Here is a 15,516-nt window from a genome sequence, read left to right on the forward strand (position 1 = left end):
TGTCTCACATGCACGCACACACTCACACACACACAACACACACACACACACACACACACACACACACACACACACACACACACACAATAACAGCAAGCCCTGACAGGAGGAGGACAGAGTAAAGGTAAACAGGCCTAAAATTTCCACACTTTTATTAGCCCCGGGTCCAGTAGAACATCCTTAGTGTAATATAAATGTGTAGGGGGGTGTACAGTGTGTGGTCATTGAAAATGTGTTCTGATATATGTTCTTCACAGAAAATGAGCCAAGGCCAATGAGTCTGAGGCTGAAAAAATAATTAATCGTATCATTTTTCTTTTGATAAAAAATGAAAACGGGTCCTACAGACCCGAACACCATACAAGGGTTAAAAAGCATTATATTTAAAAAGCATTATATACTCTTATAAAGAATATATTCTCCACATCACTTCATGAGGTCAATTCTGGAATGCTTTTATATATAGAGAGAGCCTATAAAAGAGCCTATATACTCATATATGTATAAGAAATTAAAGACATTTATAAATATAAATAAAAAATATATATTTTTTTTAATATTCTATTAAAACATTGTGTTTGTTTATGAGTGGCAATATAATTAAATAGAATTTGAATTTAAAAAATGATTATATATATATATATATATATATATATAAATACATTTATAAATACAAATTCATTTTATTAAAACAATGTGGTAGCTCATTATTTGCCAATATTATATATAATATTGAATTATTATATAATATAAAAAATATTATATATAATATAAAACAATATAGGCTATTATATAAAAAAAAATGGGTCCTGTATACATGTTACTGCCAATATTTTATATTTATTATATATATATATAAAATATTGGCAGTAACATGTATAGGCCTACAGGACCCATTTTTTTATAAGGGAAAATAAACAGGAAAATAGATAAAAATGATTGCTGATAATATGATGACTTTGCCATATACACCGTAATCCAGTGAGCTTAAAGGGTTTAAGATCAGAGGCTCAGATGGCTTTAACATCCACACACCTGTTAACTGTGGCGATCTGACTCTCTTGTGTGGCAGTGAGTGCAGGGACGGACTGAACCTCCAGCATGAGCACGAGCGTTCAGGCCTGGCTCCAGTCTGCTGATGTGCTGGTCTCTCTGCTGCTCGACTCTCTGGGGAACACGGACTACATGGAGGACTGGGATCTGTGTCTGAGATTACTGGAGAATCTGAGTTTGGATCTGATCGGTCAGGTGCAGTGTTTGCTGGAGGACCGAGTGGTGTGTGCTCAGTTCCTGGGCTCGCTGTGGGCAGACGATCTCTCGGCCTGGGCTTTCCTCAACATCTAGACCTTCATGTTACTTCTTACAAAGCAACGGAGAACAACGATCCAGAGGATTTCAATGCAGCAAAGCGTTCTGACGGACTCTGATTTCATCATATTCTGCTCAACTTCATTCAAATAGGGCCTAAAAGTCGAAAAAAGGTACAAAAGCTGTCACTGGGACAGTGTCCTTCAAAGGGGTTCTAATATGTACCATTTAGGTACTAATATATGTACACTTTTAGGACTAATATGTACACTTTTGGTACCAATATGTACCTTTGAGGGACTAATATGCACTCTTTAGGTACAAAGGTGTACCTTTTGAAACGGTACCGTCACAGTGACAGCTTTTGTACCTTTTTTTCTGAGAGTGCAAGAAAAGTTTGCACTTGGTTCATGTAGAGTTGTAAACTATTTATTGGCATCTGACAACTCTATATAGCCTAATTTCTTTGATTAATGGTGACATTTAATTTCTTCTAACACTGTAATGGTTGTATATTCCATATAAACACAGTATTATGAAATATAAATGAACTGAGGGACCTTAATCTTGTGTTTATGTTGTTACTAAAACAAAAATTTACTTCACAAAATTGCAAACAAAAATAATTCAGTAGATTGTATGAAATACAAATAAACTGAAGGGCCTTTAATCACCATGTGTTTTATGTTACTAAAACTAAAGCTATACTTTATATATATATTTTACCAATAGAGCTAAATCAATGTAAACACAGCATGATATATAAATAAACATAGGGACATTTAAATTTCCATGTTATTAAAACTAAAATTTACATCACAAAATTATTCATAAAATGTAATTTAATGTAAACACAGTAATATGAAATATAAATAGACGGAGGAAACTTTAATTGCCCGGTGTTTTCATGTTACTAAAATTTATTTTACATAAACCTGTGGAAAACCTACATTTCCCACAATGCATCACGAGAACCGGAAACGCATCACTGCTCAGTTACGTGACACGTCAAGAGGTTCTTCTGTACACAAATGTCACGGACAGCTTAATTTCTATCACGAGATGTGATCATTCACTCAACGGACCTTCGCTCTTCCTTCAGATATCGTCCTGACAGTCTGGTTAACTCGTAAGTTTCTGTCCATGTCTTTCTAATGTTTTATTGACGGTCAGAGAATGAGTTGTAACGGAAAAGTCCTCCGATAGCTGTGACAGAACACAAGCTTTTTGACTCTGTACTATTAATTACGCAATGATTGACGTGTCATGAAATACATTTAGCGACCGGTAATTTTAGGTATTCAACCTTAACGACATAATTTCAAACACGATATTACAACGGTAGTAAATTCAATAGTTTAGCACCAGTTTTACTTGGGTTTCTGATACTTTCTATTTTTTCCTATTTTACCTTTATTTTCTTTGTATTAGTGTTTAGTTAATAATTTAATGTAACGTTAAACATTGATTATTTAATAAAAAGAATAAAACGTATTATTGTTTACATCATTTTAATAATGCATGTTTACTGTTAATCGATTTAACAGTATGTTAATACTTTTTTGTTTCATTGCTTATGTGTGTGTGTGTGTGTGTGTGTGTGTATATATATATATATAATTTAAGTAATGGAAACATTAAATGTACATAATACAATGACAAATTATTTGAAATAATTGTTTTTTATTTTATAATTTTAATTAATTTAATATATTATTTTAGCATATTTCACTCATATTTCATTTGCTAAAAAGAAAAATAATTAATTTTTGTAACTAACTATATATATATATATATATATATATATATATATATATATATATATATACATACATACATACATACATACATTTTAAAAATGCAATATATTTTTTTATAATTTTTATTTGGAGGTAAAAATATTTCCTGGGAATTTCTTTGCAAGATTCACCCTGTTTGTGTCATTGGCTTTGATTACAATGTTACTAATGTCAATATTAGATGTTCGTTATGAATCTGATATAGTTGCTCTATCCAAACAGTGCTTGTGTTGATGGCGAGTCTTGTGCCAGTCTGACGGGTTACATGTGACAGAGAGAGAGAGAGATCAGTCGGGATGAGTGGCGTGGCGCTCGCGCTGGAGGTGGTGGTGGTGTTCTTCCTCGCGCTCTTCTTGCTGCACCGCTATGGAGACTTTCACAAGCAGCATCGGATGGTCCTGTTCGCCACCCTCCTCGCCTGGTTCCTGTGCTTCCTCATCGTCTTCATCCTCCCGCTGGACGTCAGCACGGTGAGACCTCCTGGAAGCAGTTACAGACCATACTACACTAGTCAACATCTGAAGTGGATCAAAACCTTTCATCAAAGTTATACATGAATTACAACAATACCCGTTCTTGTCTTAGGACAACTTTGATGTACTTTTTTGATCCACTTCAAATGTTGACTACTGTAGTTAGAAGAAGTGTTGTGGTTTAGTAGTTGGAAACTGAAAGGTTGCAGCCAGGTCCATAAACATAAGAAGTGTTCTCAGTATGTATAAAGTGTGAGCTAAATGCATGGGAAATTTAGAAATGTTAAGAAATGTTTTTTTAAAAATGCTTTTTTGTGCAATCTTCATGAAATTATATTTGAAATGATTGTGCAATATAACTGGACATTTAATGGAAAGTATAGAAAATTCTGTAAATTTACAACTCTGTAAATGACAAATTCATAATGAGTAGAGTTAGACTAGTGACTGATGTTTACATTTATAATAAGGCATTTAACATATGCTGTTATCTAGAGCCATTTACAAAACATGCTTTATTGTATGCATGACTGACATGATCAACAGATGGCATGCATGCAATACAGGACATTTCCTGCGGGGAAAAGAAGGACTAACAAAACACAAATAAAACCTAGATCTGTTGTATTCTCAACGCTTGTTTCCTTGTGCATTTGCAGACCATATATAACCAGTGTGAGATTGATAGTGTCCACCTGATGCCGAGCAACATGCAACGTGATAATTCCTCCAACTCTTCGGTATTTCCGACACAAAGGTAAAGAGTGCTTTGGTCTAATGAACAGCTCTAGGAAGAAATAAAGCCTTGAAGTTTGTTTAAACACTGTTAAATAGTGCTAAGATTTTTATGTTTAGTTAACACTCTGAATATGGTTATACATTAACTTTATCCACATCACCTCACCTTCTCCTGATTATAGGGTCGCAAAGTCTTGCCATAAGCCTTGGAGTTATATCCCAGATGGGATTCTTCCCGTGTTTTGGAGGGTGGTGTACTGGACGTCACAGTTCCTGACATGGTGCGAGAGAAATTATGTCATTCCTGTGTTCATAAAAATAAAGTGCAACTGTAGGGTTCTGGAAATAAACATCTTTTCAAGACAGATCTACTATGAGATCTGATATTGTTAAATGGTTTTCGCTGCAATGCAATATTTTCATTCATTTAAAAAAATAAGTTTAAACCCTCTGGTACTGTTCGGTCATCTTTGACCAAAAAAATTTTTTTTTTTTTTTTTTACACTCGTCACAAGTCACACTTGTTTGTGGTCAAAAACGACCGCATTGGAAATGAATGAGGAAGTGTTTGGTACTGCGCCCAAACAAAAACTTACTGAAAGCTATTTTTTTGCGATCTCAACCTCAATTTAGATTTAGATTTATGGTTTTGATTTTCTTACAGTTTTAGAGTAAAACATGTTTTGGAAAATATATATTAAATTTAAAAAATGTTATTTTTCATAAGAATAAATGTAAAATTGTATAACTTTTTTCAAGTTTATTTTTTAAAACCAAGTGTCGTCTTTAAAAAGAGACCAAATTAAAGTCTGAGCTCCAAAACATTAAAGATTTATGACAGTTTAAGTTGGAAATTTTATTTTTTTAGATCCATGCTCAAAAAGTGAATAAATGGATTATAACCACTACATAAATATAATTTAGTCCCGCAAAATCCTCTAATATTAAAATCCCCTAATAACACAAAATATTAAATACATTATTGAAATATAGTACAATCATTTCATTGAAATAAAACAAATAAATTCTGCAATTTTTGACAGATACGAGAACAGTACCAGAAATGGACATTACATCAAATAACCTCAGCAGTAAAATCCCACTCTTGAAGTTGAATATACAACTTAATATATGTAATACTTGTATATATATTTAAATATTCTGCAATAAACATATATGTAAACATAATTACAAATTCAGTGTCAGATTTTGCTCTTACAAAAGTATAAAGGATTTGAAACATGTTCTAACATCTTGTTCCCGTGTGCGCAGGCTCTTGATTCCCTTCATGCAGTCGTATGCACGTTCAGGAGGTTTCTCCATCTCAGGGAAAATAAAAACAGCCCTGATAGAAAACGCCATTTATTATGGCACATACCTGCTTATCTTCTGCTCCCTGCTCATCTACGTCGCCGTCACTCCGAAGTGGCACCTCTCCTGGTTAGTGTTACGCCCTCTTCTTTCCCCTTCAGCCAATCACAATACTCCTTTCATTTGAAGACCAATGCACATCTCACTTCCCTAGCTGACATATTTTTCCTATATTTGTAAAGGTCTGACTTGCGGACGATTGGCATTACCGCCGCCAACACCTGGGGGCTGTTCCTGCTGGTGTTGTTGCTGGGATACGGCCTGGTGGAAATCCCGCGCTCCTATTGGAGGGCATCGTGCCACGGACAGCTGCTGGCAAAGACGTACTTTAAAGCAGCGAAACTGATGACGGAAAAAGCAGACGCCGAAGAAAACCTGGAAGATGTTATGGAGGTGAGGGATTTCTTTGATCAAAGTTCATGCATTGTCTTATCAAAAAATAAATGCACACTTAAATGTCCACTCTTTTGCAGGATGTCAGAACGGTTAATGAAACAATCAAATACAACCATCCTCTACGCAAATGCATTGACACTATTCTGAGAAAGGTACGTTTCATGTAATCTTCATCCTACTGATTGTGCATATGTAAATATGTGGTGGTTCCCAAATGACAGGCTATACACTATGCACTCAAACAAGTGGTGAATGAATTTTATATAGGTTATTTTATCATTCAACATCTGAGTCTGATGCCCCTCCCCCTCCACTACGTAATTAAAGCTGCAACAGTTGAGTGCATGAAGTGTCCAACATTACACACTTAGTTTTTCCAGTTAATTAAGTGCTTCATTGGGTATTTAAAGTGCACTTTGCACTATTAAACTCTACTCACACTATTTATACTACAAAACATCATAGAATAGTGCGCAAGTATGTGAATTGGGATGCACCTATGGAGTATTAATACCTCACATCTTTCTCAGTGTCCTGTAGAATACCAGGAAAAGATGGGCAGAAACATGGACGATTACGAGGACTTTGATGACAAAGGAAACCCTTATCCTAGTAAAAATAGTTTAGTCAAACTACATAAAAAGGTAATAAAAACACTGCAGATATATTGAATATTAATATAAAGCAAATTCACTGATGTTTATTATTTATAAATAATATAAATATTATATATATATATAAATATGTCACTTTTAATATTTAAAATGTAATTTAATTTTAATATTAAATGCATTTAAAATTGTAAATTTAAGTTTTGTTAATTTCAAATGTAAAATTGTATTATTCATAAGTAAAATTATAAATGTAAATATAAAATGAAATATTTTGTATTATATGAATGTATTTATATTCAGATATCATGATTGAGACTTCTGCATTGTATTGTTATCTCCCGTCAGGTGATCTATGCTGTTCAGAGGCATAACCGCACACAAGTCCAGTGGCAGATTCTATTGGACGAGGCTTTTCACTTGGAGGACGTGGCCAAAAATGAGACGAGCTTGACCCACCAGTTCATTCACAGCTTCCCCTCTGCAGAACCCCCTGGATGGATCAGCAAGTACCTGTACACGCCCAGCGTGGGTGAGGAAACCTGTGAACACATTCTCTCTCTTTTGTAGTCGAAAATACCTTTCTGCTCTTACTACAATAACACCTTTATGAGAGAGACAGAGATCTGCAGTTCAACAGAGTAAAGGCTCATTCACAATGAGCACGCCAACAAAAAAACCTTTAAAACAATGCATTCCTGACAAACAATGCTGCAGGACATGCTTTTGAGTTTCTCTTATGATTTTAGAAGTCTTCAGAAGGACTTCTGAGCTGTACTAGGTTTAGGAGATACTTTTAATGTTACAATGCTTTGTGAATTACTCTTAGATGAAAAATTTACCAGTCCTAAAATTAGGAGCGACACACCCCTAAATTTCCACATTAGGAATAACTTTTAGCCTTAAGATTTTTTGTGAAGATGGTCTATAGCCCTATTCGGACGGGATTAACTTTACAAGGGTAGATGGAGTAATGTAAATTTACCACAGGACGTCTGTAATATTAATGGACAATTCGCACGGGATAAGATATCTCAGTAAAACTAGCAGAAGTGGGAGAGTAACTCGATTTGCGCATCGCCGTCACCCTCCTGTCGTCATGTGTGTTATTACTTTGCTTCCTGATATCACGTGCGCAAACACATAACCTATATTTATATATATATATATAAAACAGTTAGGTCTGGTCGAATGATGTATTAAGTAACTTCAGATTGGATTGTGTTGGTAACAGGCACTTATCTAACGCTAAAAGATGTTTCGTGCCTCTAACAAGTACGTTCGATCTTCTTTCTGATCAGAATGGTGTGTGGAAAACACTCGAGTTTAGAGTCTAGAACGCAACTGAATGCTTTTTCAAGCGTCTCCATACTTGAAAACTCACGTAAAACTACTTTTAAACAGGAAATGACGAAATATTTATGTACATATTTACAGCGAGTCTATTCAAAGGGATTAGTATTACCTGAGGTCATTTTTCCGGACCTTTTTACTGAAGGTAGAAGTCGCCGTAATCTTCACTGACATTGTCCATAATGATTACTGATATGGCACATCCGAATAGGGCTTACATCTTATTACCTTTAATAATGCATTTTATTTATAGGCGCCTTTATCACCGTTTAATTGATGCCTACAACTGTGTTTGCTCATCTGTTTCTTCAACGCAAGCTTTACCTATGTGGTTTCTGCAGCTCGATATTTTAGGATTTTTCATAAAACCAGACTGTTCCACAAACATTGCAATCTTGCTAAACTTGTTTTTGTGGAACAGTCTGGTTTTATGAAAAATCCTAAAATATAGAGCGTCAGAAACCACCCAGGTAAAGCTTGCGTTGATGAAACAGATGAGCAGATTTTTCATAAAACCAGACTTCCACAGCAATTACCTTTTCCATTCGTTTAAAGAAAAGTACTTTTGTTAGCTGGTGGTCTAAATGGGTCAAATATGTAAAGCCTTTAAGATTGGACTTTGTTGAGGTGCTGAATTAATGATCCTGTGCTTTATACTATATTTTATTTATCTTTTTTTGTCCCAAACATTGTAGTAGCCTAATTTGTACATTTTGTAATGCACAAGTTCCCCCTTTTTATTTTTTTTATTTTTTATTTATTTTTATTTTTTTCTCTCCCTAATTGTTGTATATGTTCTGTTAAAAAACAACAACAGCAAATTGACAGCTATTGTTACTACTTGTGTACTGTTACTCAATTTTCCTGTTTGAAAATAAAGAATATAAAAAAATTAAAAAAATAAAAATAAAAAAAACCCAGACTTCCACAAAAACAAGTTTAGCAAGATTGCAATGTTTGTGGAACAGGTTTTTTTTGCCAAATGCCAATGGAAATATTAATAGTTTTCTTATCAAATGTCAATCCACTTTGAAAAGACTCTCTATATGGTTGGTTCATTTCAGCACACATATGACTATTGTCCACGGTCCACCTACCCGTGACCAGCACAAAGAGAAATTCTCTTTGCTAAGTTGTTCTCAAAGGCTCGGACCCCTCCGTCAATGGAGGTCTATGGGACTTTTGCGTGTTTTGTAATCCAAGTCTGATCGCTTACAGAACAGAACACCTTTTAATCAACAAGCCGCACAATTTGAGACATCATTCATGTCAGAGCGCACACATTGCACAGTAAAGTTTGATTTTTAGGGTTAAGGATTTGTTCAAATCGCTAACCTTAAGTAATGAATGCTATCATAAGCTATGATAATGAGTCAAAGGAGCAGTTTGTATAGGTAATAACCTCATGCATCTCTCTCTGTCCTGTAGAGTGGTACTGGGAGTGTGTTTTCCGGCGCTGGTGTTATCGCGTGCTGGCTGTGCTTTTATGCCTGTTCTCTGCAGCCGTGGTCTGGTCTGAATGCACCTTCTTCAGCACACAGCCCGTTCTTTCTCTCTTCGCTGTCTTCATCCAGCTCGCAGAGAGAGACTACAACTACGTTTACATAGAGGTGAGGAACACAAGCACAATTACACATCTGCATACAGCCAATCAGAAAACTGCGTACTTCCGCCAACATGGCTGAGAAATGCGTGAAATGAACTTTTTGCCACATGCATGAAAACGTATTTTGCATTATTTTTATTACAAATATTTTTCACTGTAAACAACCGCTTCTTGGGGCTTATTGCTTTATTTTCTTTTATGTACGATTCCAAGTGGGGGAAAAAAACAGATTTGGTTTACACTGTAAGTGACTTGAACAAAACAGAATCAAATCATTAATCACAATTATTTGTATGACAATTAATCGTCAGCACAAAATTCATGATCGTGACAGGCAGGGCTGGGTATTGACACAAATTTCACAATTCGATTCGATTTCGATTCACAAGCTTGCAATTCGATTTGATTTCGATTCCGATTCGATCCGATTCAATATTGATTATTTTGGATATCAGGTATAATACATGGCAAATTTTCTCAAGGAAAACAAATCTCTTAACTAATGCTGTAAATTATGGGAGTCAGTTGTAGCATACTAGGCTTCATTAGCCTACTATTTCTCGATGTAACTGGTATTATTAAGGTGGAAGAGAAGATCATGTGCGCGCTGCTGCTTCTCTTGAGCTGAGCCAGAGCGATCTCACGCCACAGCGCCAAAACGGTATTTATGTTTTTTAATTTCGTAAGAAAATGGACGTAATTTGAAATCTGAGACTTTGTTTCATATCAAAAGTAACAAAGCACAAAGATTATTGCGATTTATTGAATGGGATGCGCGCTACAATGTTACATTCATTCATCAACTGAAAACAGGATGACTAATCGATTTTTGGGATTTAAGAAACGTTATCGGTTCGTAAAAATGAGAATCGATTAAAATTGAGAAATCAATATTTTTTAGCCAGCCCTAGTGACTGGTCTACGTGGTGCTTTGAAGGTAATAATTTTTGTACTTAAAGTCAAAATAAAATGGTGTTTGCAAACCATTTTACTTGCATAATGTCACATTAATATGTAAACCAACATGACTTGGGAATTATTGGTGAAAAGTGGTTGGTGAGGTTAAAAAAAAACTACAACCTGTACATTGTTATTTTGTGTGTGTCCTCTAGATGGCGTGTTTTGTCACCATATTCTTCTTGTGTTACTGCGTGTACTCCACTGTGTTCCGGATCCGAGTCTTTAACTATTATTACCTGGCCCCTCACCACCAGACGGACGCCTACAGCCTGCAGTTCAGCGGCATGTACGAAACACCACGTGGCTGTTACAAAAACCATCTCGGGTTGTTTTGATCTGTTGCTGTATCAGTATTCAGCTTTTCATTCTGATTGATGTGCAGGTTGTTTTGTCGTTTGACGCCTCCGCTGTGTCTGAACTTTCTGGGTGTGATTCACATGGACTCCACCATCTCCCATCAGAAGAGACAGCAGACAGCGTACAATTCAGTGAGTCACACACCACTCTCATGCTAAAATACATCACACATCTATATAACTAGCATGTAAGACTTTAAATGGCTGGATTATATTACTATAATAATAATAATAATAATAATAATAATATTTTCATTATTTTATTCAAAGTATATCTTCATGACGTGATAGATTTATTTAAATGTATGCATATAACAATACTTGGTAATAAACAACAATGTTGACTTTATTTAACTACATTTAAATTAAACTTTAATTTACTAAAAATGCAATGACCACTTCTATGAACACTTTTTATTGATGATGGACTGAATTTGAGTTTTGAACTGGAATTTTCAAACCACTATTTTTACTACTGACTTTTAAGTCAGAGACACTATTAAAATATCTTTGTCTTGCGAGTCTAATGTCTGTAATGACAACTAATTGGCATACATTACATAAAGCATATTAAAATCACAGCATTCATTTGCGATTAACTTAAGAATAAGAATAATGAATATTGTTTTTCTCATGCATTTATATGCAGTCCCTGCAAACAATGTATTGAAAAGACAAAAGATGAAGGCGCCATATTGCATTTTTTGCAAATAATCATATTTATGGTTATACACCATGTATGACCATATGATTATTTGCTAAAAATGCAATATGGTGACTTTGTTAGCACATTTATTGATGTTGCAAACTAAATATTTTAACAATAACAATAAATATAACAGAATTTGTGTTTTTTGTGTCTCAAATTACTATTTTTGCTACTGTACTTTAAATCAGAGACACCATTAAAATATCTTTGTCTAATTTGTCCATAGGAAAACTAATTGGCCATATAAAAAGCATATTAAAATTACAGCATTAATGATGTTGCTTAATTTTATGTCATATTTTATATCATGAACACTCAGTAAATCACCCAGCCGTATAGATACTTATGGCCACATCACTCCAAAATCTTTCTCTCTCTCTCTATGATTATGATAGATAATGGGATCCATGCAGGTCCTGTCATTCATCGCTAATGGATTTTATATTTATTATCCTATGCTCATCGTTTTGCTCTGCATTGCAACTTACTTCAGGTAAGATGTAACTCCAACAAATATTTAGCTTTGAAATATTACAGAGGCTGTTGTTGTTGGAAGGCTGTTAGCTCTTTGTTTTTCCTCTTGTTCTTTCTAGTCTGGGCACACGCTGTCTGAATCTGCTGGGCTTCCAGCAGTTTATGGGTGAGAATGATCTGACCTCTGACCTGGTGGACGAGGGGAGAGAACTCATCCGGAGAGGTACAGTACCAAATTCAAAACTGGTCCAAATCTATGTTAGTCCAAACCTAATTGATAATTGATAGAATAGTTTTAGCAGATATACACAAATTACATTTATTTTTATTTTTGTTATTATTATTATTTAATGTAATCGCAACAGTCAAAGAAGGACTGGATGATATTGCTAGATTCTATATATCAATATTTTATTCAAAGTATATTTTCAATCAGAATATAATTAATCAGATTTTTTTCAGTCAATCAAAAATCAAATCTTTTCAAAGACTTTTTCAATCTGAATAGAATTAAAATGTTATGCTTTTAAAATGTCATAGACCTATTGCAATTAGAACAAATTCTATATATATATATATATATATATATATATATATATATATATATATATATATATATATATATACATATATATATACACATATATATATATATATATATATATATATATATATATATATATACACACACACACAACCATTCAAAAGGTCAGTAAGATATATATATATATTTTTTTTTTTTCAAAAAAGAAATTAATACTTTTATTCAGCAAGGATGCGTTAAATTGATCAAAAGTGACAGTAAAGACATTTATAATTTTATACGTCCAAAAATTATATTTCAAATAAATGCTGTTTTGTACTTTCTATTCATCACAGAATCCTTAAAAAAAATCAAATAAATAAATAAATACTAATTAAAATAGAAAAGTTATTTTGAAAAGAAATAATATTTCAAAATGTTCTGTTTTTACTGTATTATTGAACGAATATGCAACCTCTGTGAACATGAAACTTCTTTCCAAAACATTACAAATCTTGCCGACCACAAACTTTTAAACAATAGTGTATATAAATACAAAATAACAATAATATATTTATATTTGTAAATTACATCAAATATATAAAAAATTTTAAAATATAAAAAGTTATGTCATGTTAGAATTTCATTGTTTTTAAAACACTCTAAACATTGCTCTTGTTTTCAGAAAAAAGAAAACGTCAGAGAACAGAGGACGGCGAGACCAGACGGAGAGTGAGTTTGTTTCTGCCTAAACTGCCTCACATTTAATGATGAGGATAGTTTACAGTACTGTACCTGTCTGAACCCCGTTCATCACGTCTCTGTCTGTCAGGAATGGAGGGAACGCTACAGTGATCAGAGGGAGAGATATGGCGGGAGGAGCAGAAGTGCGTACTCAGAGCTGAAGGAGACGGACGGCTCCAGCACAGACTCTGGCAGAGGTGAGGACGATTCACGCTGTTAGTCTTATAATACTCTAGCTTTGAGTTCTTGGTCAGATGTGATGAAGAGCATTGGGTTTGTGTGTGTGTGTGTGTGCAGCTCAGTCTCGTAGAGATCGAAACGACAAGGCTGAATTACTACAAGACGTTGAACCGTTGGACTTCACTGGAGAAGAACAGCTGGAAACGGATAACAGGAGGTCTGTATTATTACATTATATCTCATAACATAAACATACTTTCAGTCATGGAAACTAATAGCATGAGCTTGAGAATATTGTTTTTCTTATGCATTTTTATGCTGTCGCCCAGAACACTTTTTTTTAAAGACTAAATGTTATATATAGTTATATATTTAAGGATTATTGAATATTTATTTTGTTCATACAACACTTCTTACCCACGTAAAAGAGAAAGTAAATATATATACATGTATACATACATATATACATATATATATATATATATATATATAGAGAGAGAGAGAGAGAGAGAAAATAAAATCAAATATATATATATATATATACTTATGTTTAATATTAAATACAATAATTATTTAATATTAAATACATTAATTGTGTGATGACATTGTGTAAACGTTCAGGGATTTTGATTTGATTTACATTACTCACTGATGCTTTTACTGAAAGTAATTTGAAAATGATGAACATTACAGGCTATTTATCATAAGAGCCAATGGTATTTGCCGCACACAATGACACATTTCAAGTGTAAGATATAAGAAGAAACTATTAGGACATTAGGCATTTTATAGGTTTTCATTGAAGAACATGTATTTCTCGTTGTTAATGGATGTGATCATCTCTCTGTAGGTACACCGCTGGAGGACATTACCTCGCGACCTCTGCGTCTCGTAGCCGCATCTTTGATGATGTATGAGAACAAGGAGAACAATAAAGGGAAACTGTTTGCACTTTTTAATCTTCACACTCTTCCTGAAGTGTCCAGTGAGGGACTGCAGCTTTAACGCTTCTGTGTCTCTTTGTACTGAATGTGTTTTCTGTGTGTTTGTGTGTGTGTTGCTCTTACCTCCCATTGTCCCTTTACTTCCAGATGAAGCCAAAATAGCAAACCCTACATACTGTACACATGTGTAGTGCACTGAAGGTACAGCATCTTCACAGCAGTGACGGTTGGTGTTCATGCAGAGGAACATTTTTATTATGTGGCTGAAAAAGGGAAGAAAAAGTGTCACGTTAGTTCTCTATAGAATCCTAATTTGAAGTTTAAAGGTTCTATTCAAAAAGTTTAATTTAAGTTTATTTAAGGTTCATTACACTTCATACTCTGAACTTTCATCCCTCAGGATGAGAACTTGTTTGACCAGTAAATCACCAACAGGAAACACTTCTGTCTTTTGTTTGAGTATTTTGATTAACCGTTCATTATTTAACAGATCACACTTTAAAGTTATAGAAGAAAATATGAAGAATATGTCTCATTTTGGTTATTCAGCTCGTGTTTTGTACTGTAAACTTCAAATCTCTTTGATCAAAAAGTGAATGCATATAACATGAATGCTGTTTTACTTTTTCAATTATGTTCTATTTATTATAAATGTCTCTGAATTAATATTAAATTACTGCTCAGAGCTACTGAAATTTTGAAGGACAATTTGTGCTTTTTTTTTTTTTTTTTTTGGATGACATCTGAATAGCAGCTGTTTTATTTTTTTTTATTTTATTTTTGAATTTCCTCAATACCTCAAATAAATATTCCTGAGATTTTAATTACTTTTCTGTATAATTGTGTATTACTGAATGAGAAAAAAAACGTCTTGATGTTTTAATGCTGCTCAATGGCAGATATGATTATTTTTAAAAAAGAACATTTAAAATGGCAATCTATGGTCTCATCATGTCACCATAATTCAGAGT

At 33.9% G+C, this 15,516-nt stretch overlaps 1 protein-coding gene across 1 annotated transcript; it reads left to right on the forward strand.

The window, feature by feature from the left end:
- The first annotated feature begins 1,049 nt into the window (after nucleotides 1–1,049).
- On the forward strand, nucleotides 1,050–15,381 carry lmbrd2a (LMBR1 domain containing 2a). Its single transcript, XM_084114832.1, has 18 exons — nucleotides 1,050–2,437; nucleotides 3,330–3,577; nucleotides 4,240–4,337; nucleotides 4,501–4,599; nucleotides 5,591–5,758; nucleotides 5,872–6,082; nucleotides 6,163–6,237; nucleotides 6,616–6,729; nucleotides 7,045–7,228; nucleotides 9,478–9,659; nucleotides 10,768–10,901; nucleotides 10,998–11,103; nucleotides 12,076–12,173; nucleotides 12,274–12,377; nucleotides 13,363–13,409; nucleotides 13,510–13,618; nucleotides 13,719–13,818; nucleotides 14,452–15,381. Exons 2-18 carry the CDS (start codon nucleotides 3,404–3,406, stop codon nucleotides 14,516–14,518), a joined length of 2,070 nt encoding a protein of 689 aa, XP_083970958.1. The 5' UTR covers nucleotides 1,050–2,437; nucleotides 3,330–3,403; the 3' UTR covers nucleotides 14,519–15,381.
- Nucleotides 15,382–15,516: the final 135 nt, after the last annotated feature.

Source organism: Abramis brama (assembly GCF_963993115.1).
Source record: "Abramis brama genome assembly, chromosome: 5".
Taxonomy (NCBI): domain Eukaryota; kingdom Metazoa; phylum Chordata; class Actinopteri; order Cypriniformes; family Leuciscidae; genus Abramis; species Abramis brama.

Excerpts from the sequence above, each read along its gene's own strand:
- lmbrd2a (XM_084114832.1), top strand. The coding sequence starts at position 3,404 with ATGAGTGGCGTGGCGCTCGCGCTGGAGGTGGTGGTGGTGTTCTTCCTC. Across the intron at positions 7,229-9,477 it reads CCTGTACACGCCCAGCGTGG|AGTGGTACTGGGAGTGTGTT; the intron begins GTGAGGAAACCT and ends TCTGTCCTGTAG. Across the intron at positions 13,619-13,718 it reads CAGCACAGACTCTGGCAGAG|CTCAGTCTCGTAGAGATCGA; the intron begins GTGAGGACGATT and ends GTGTGTGTGCAG.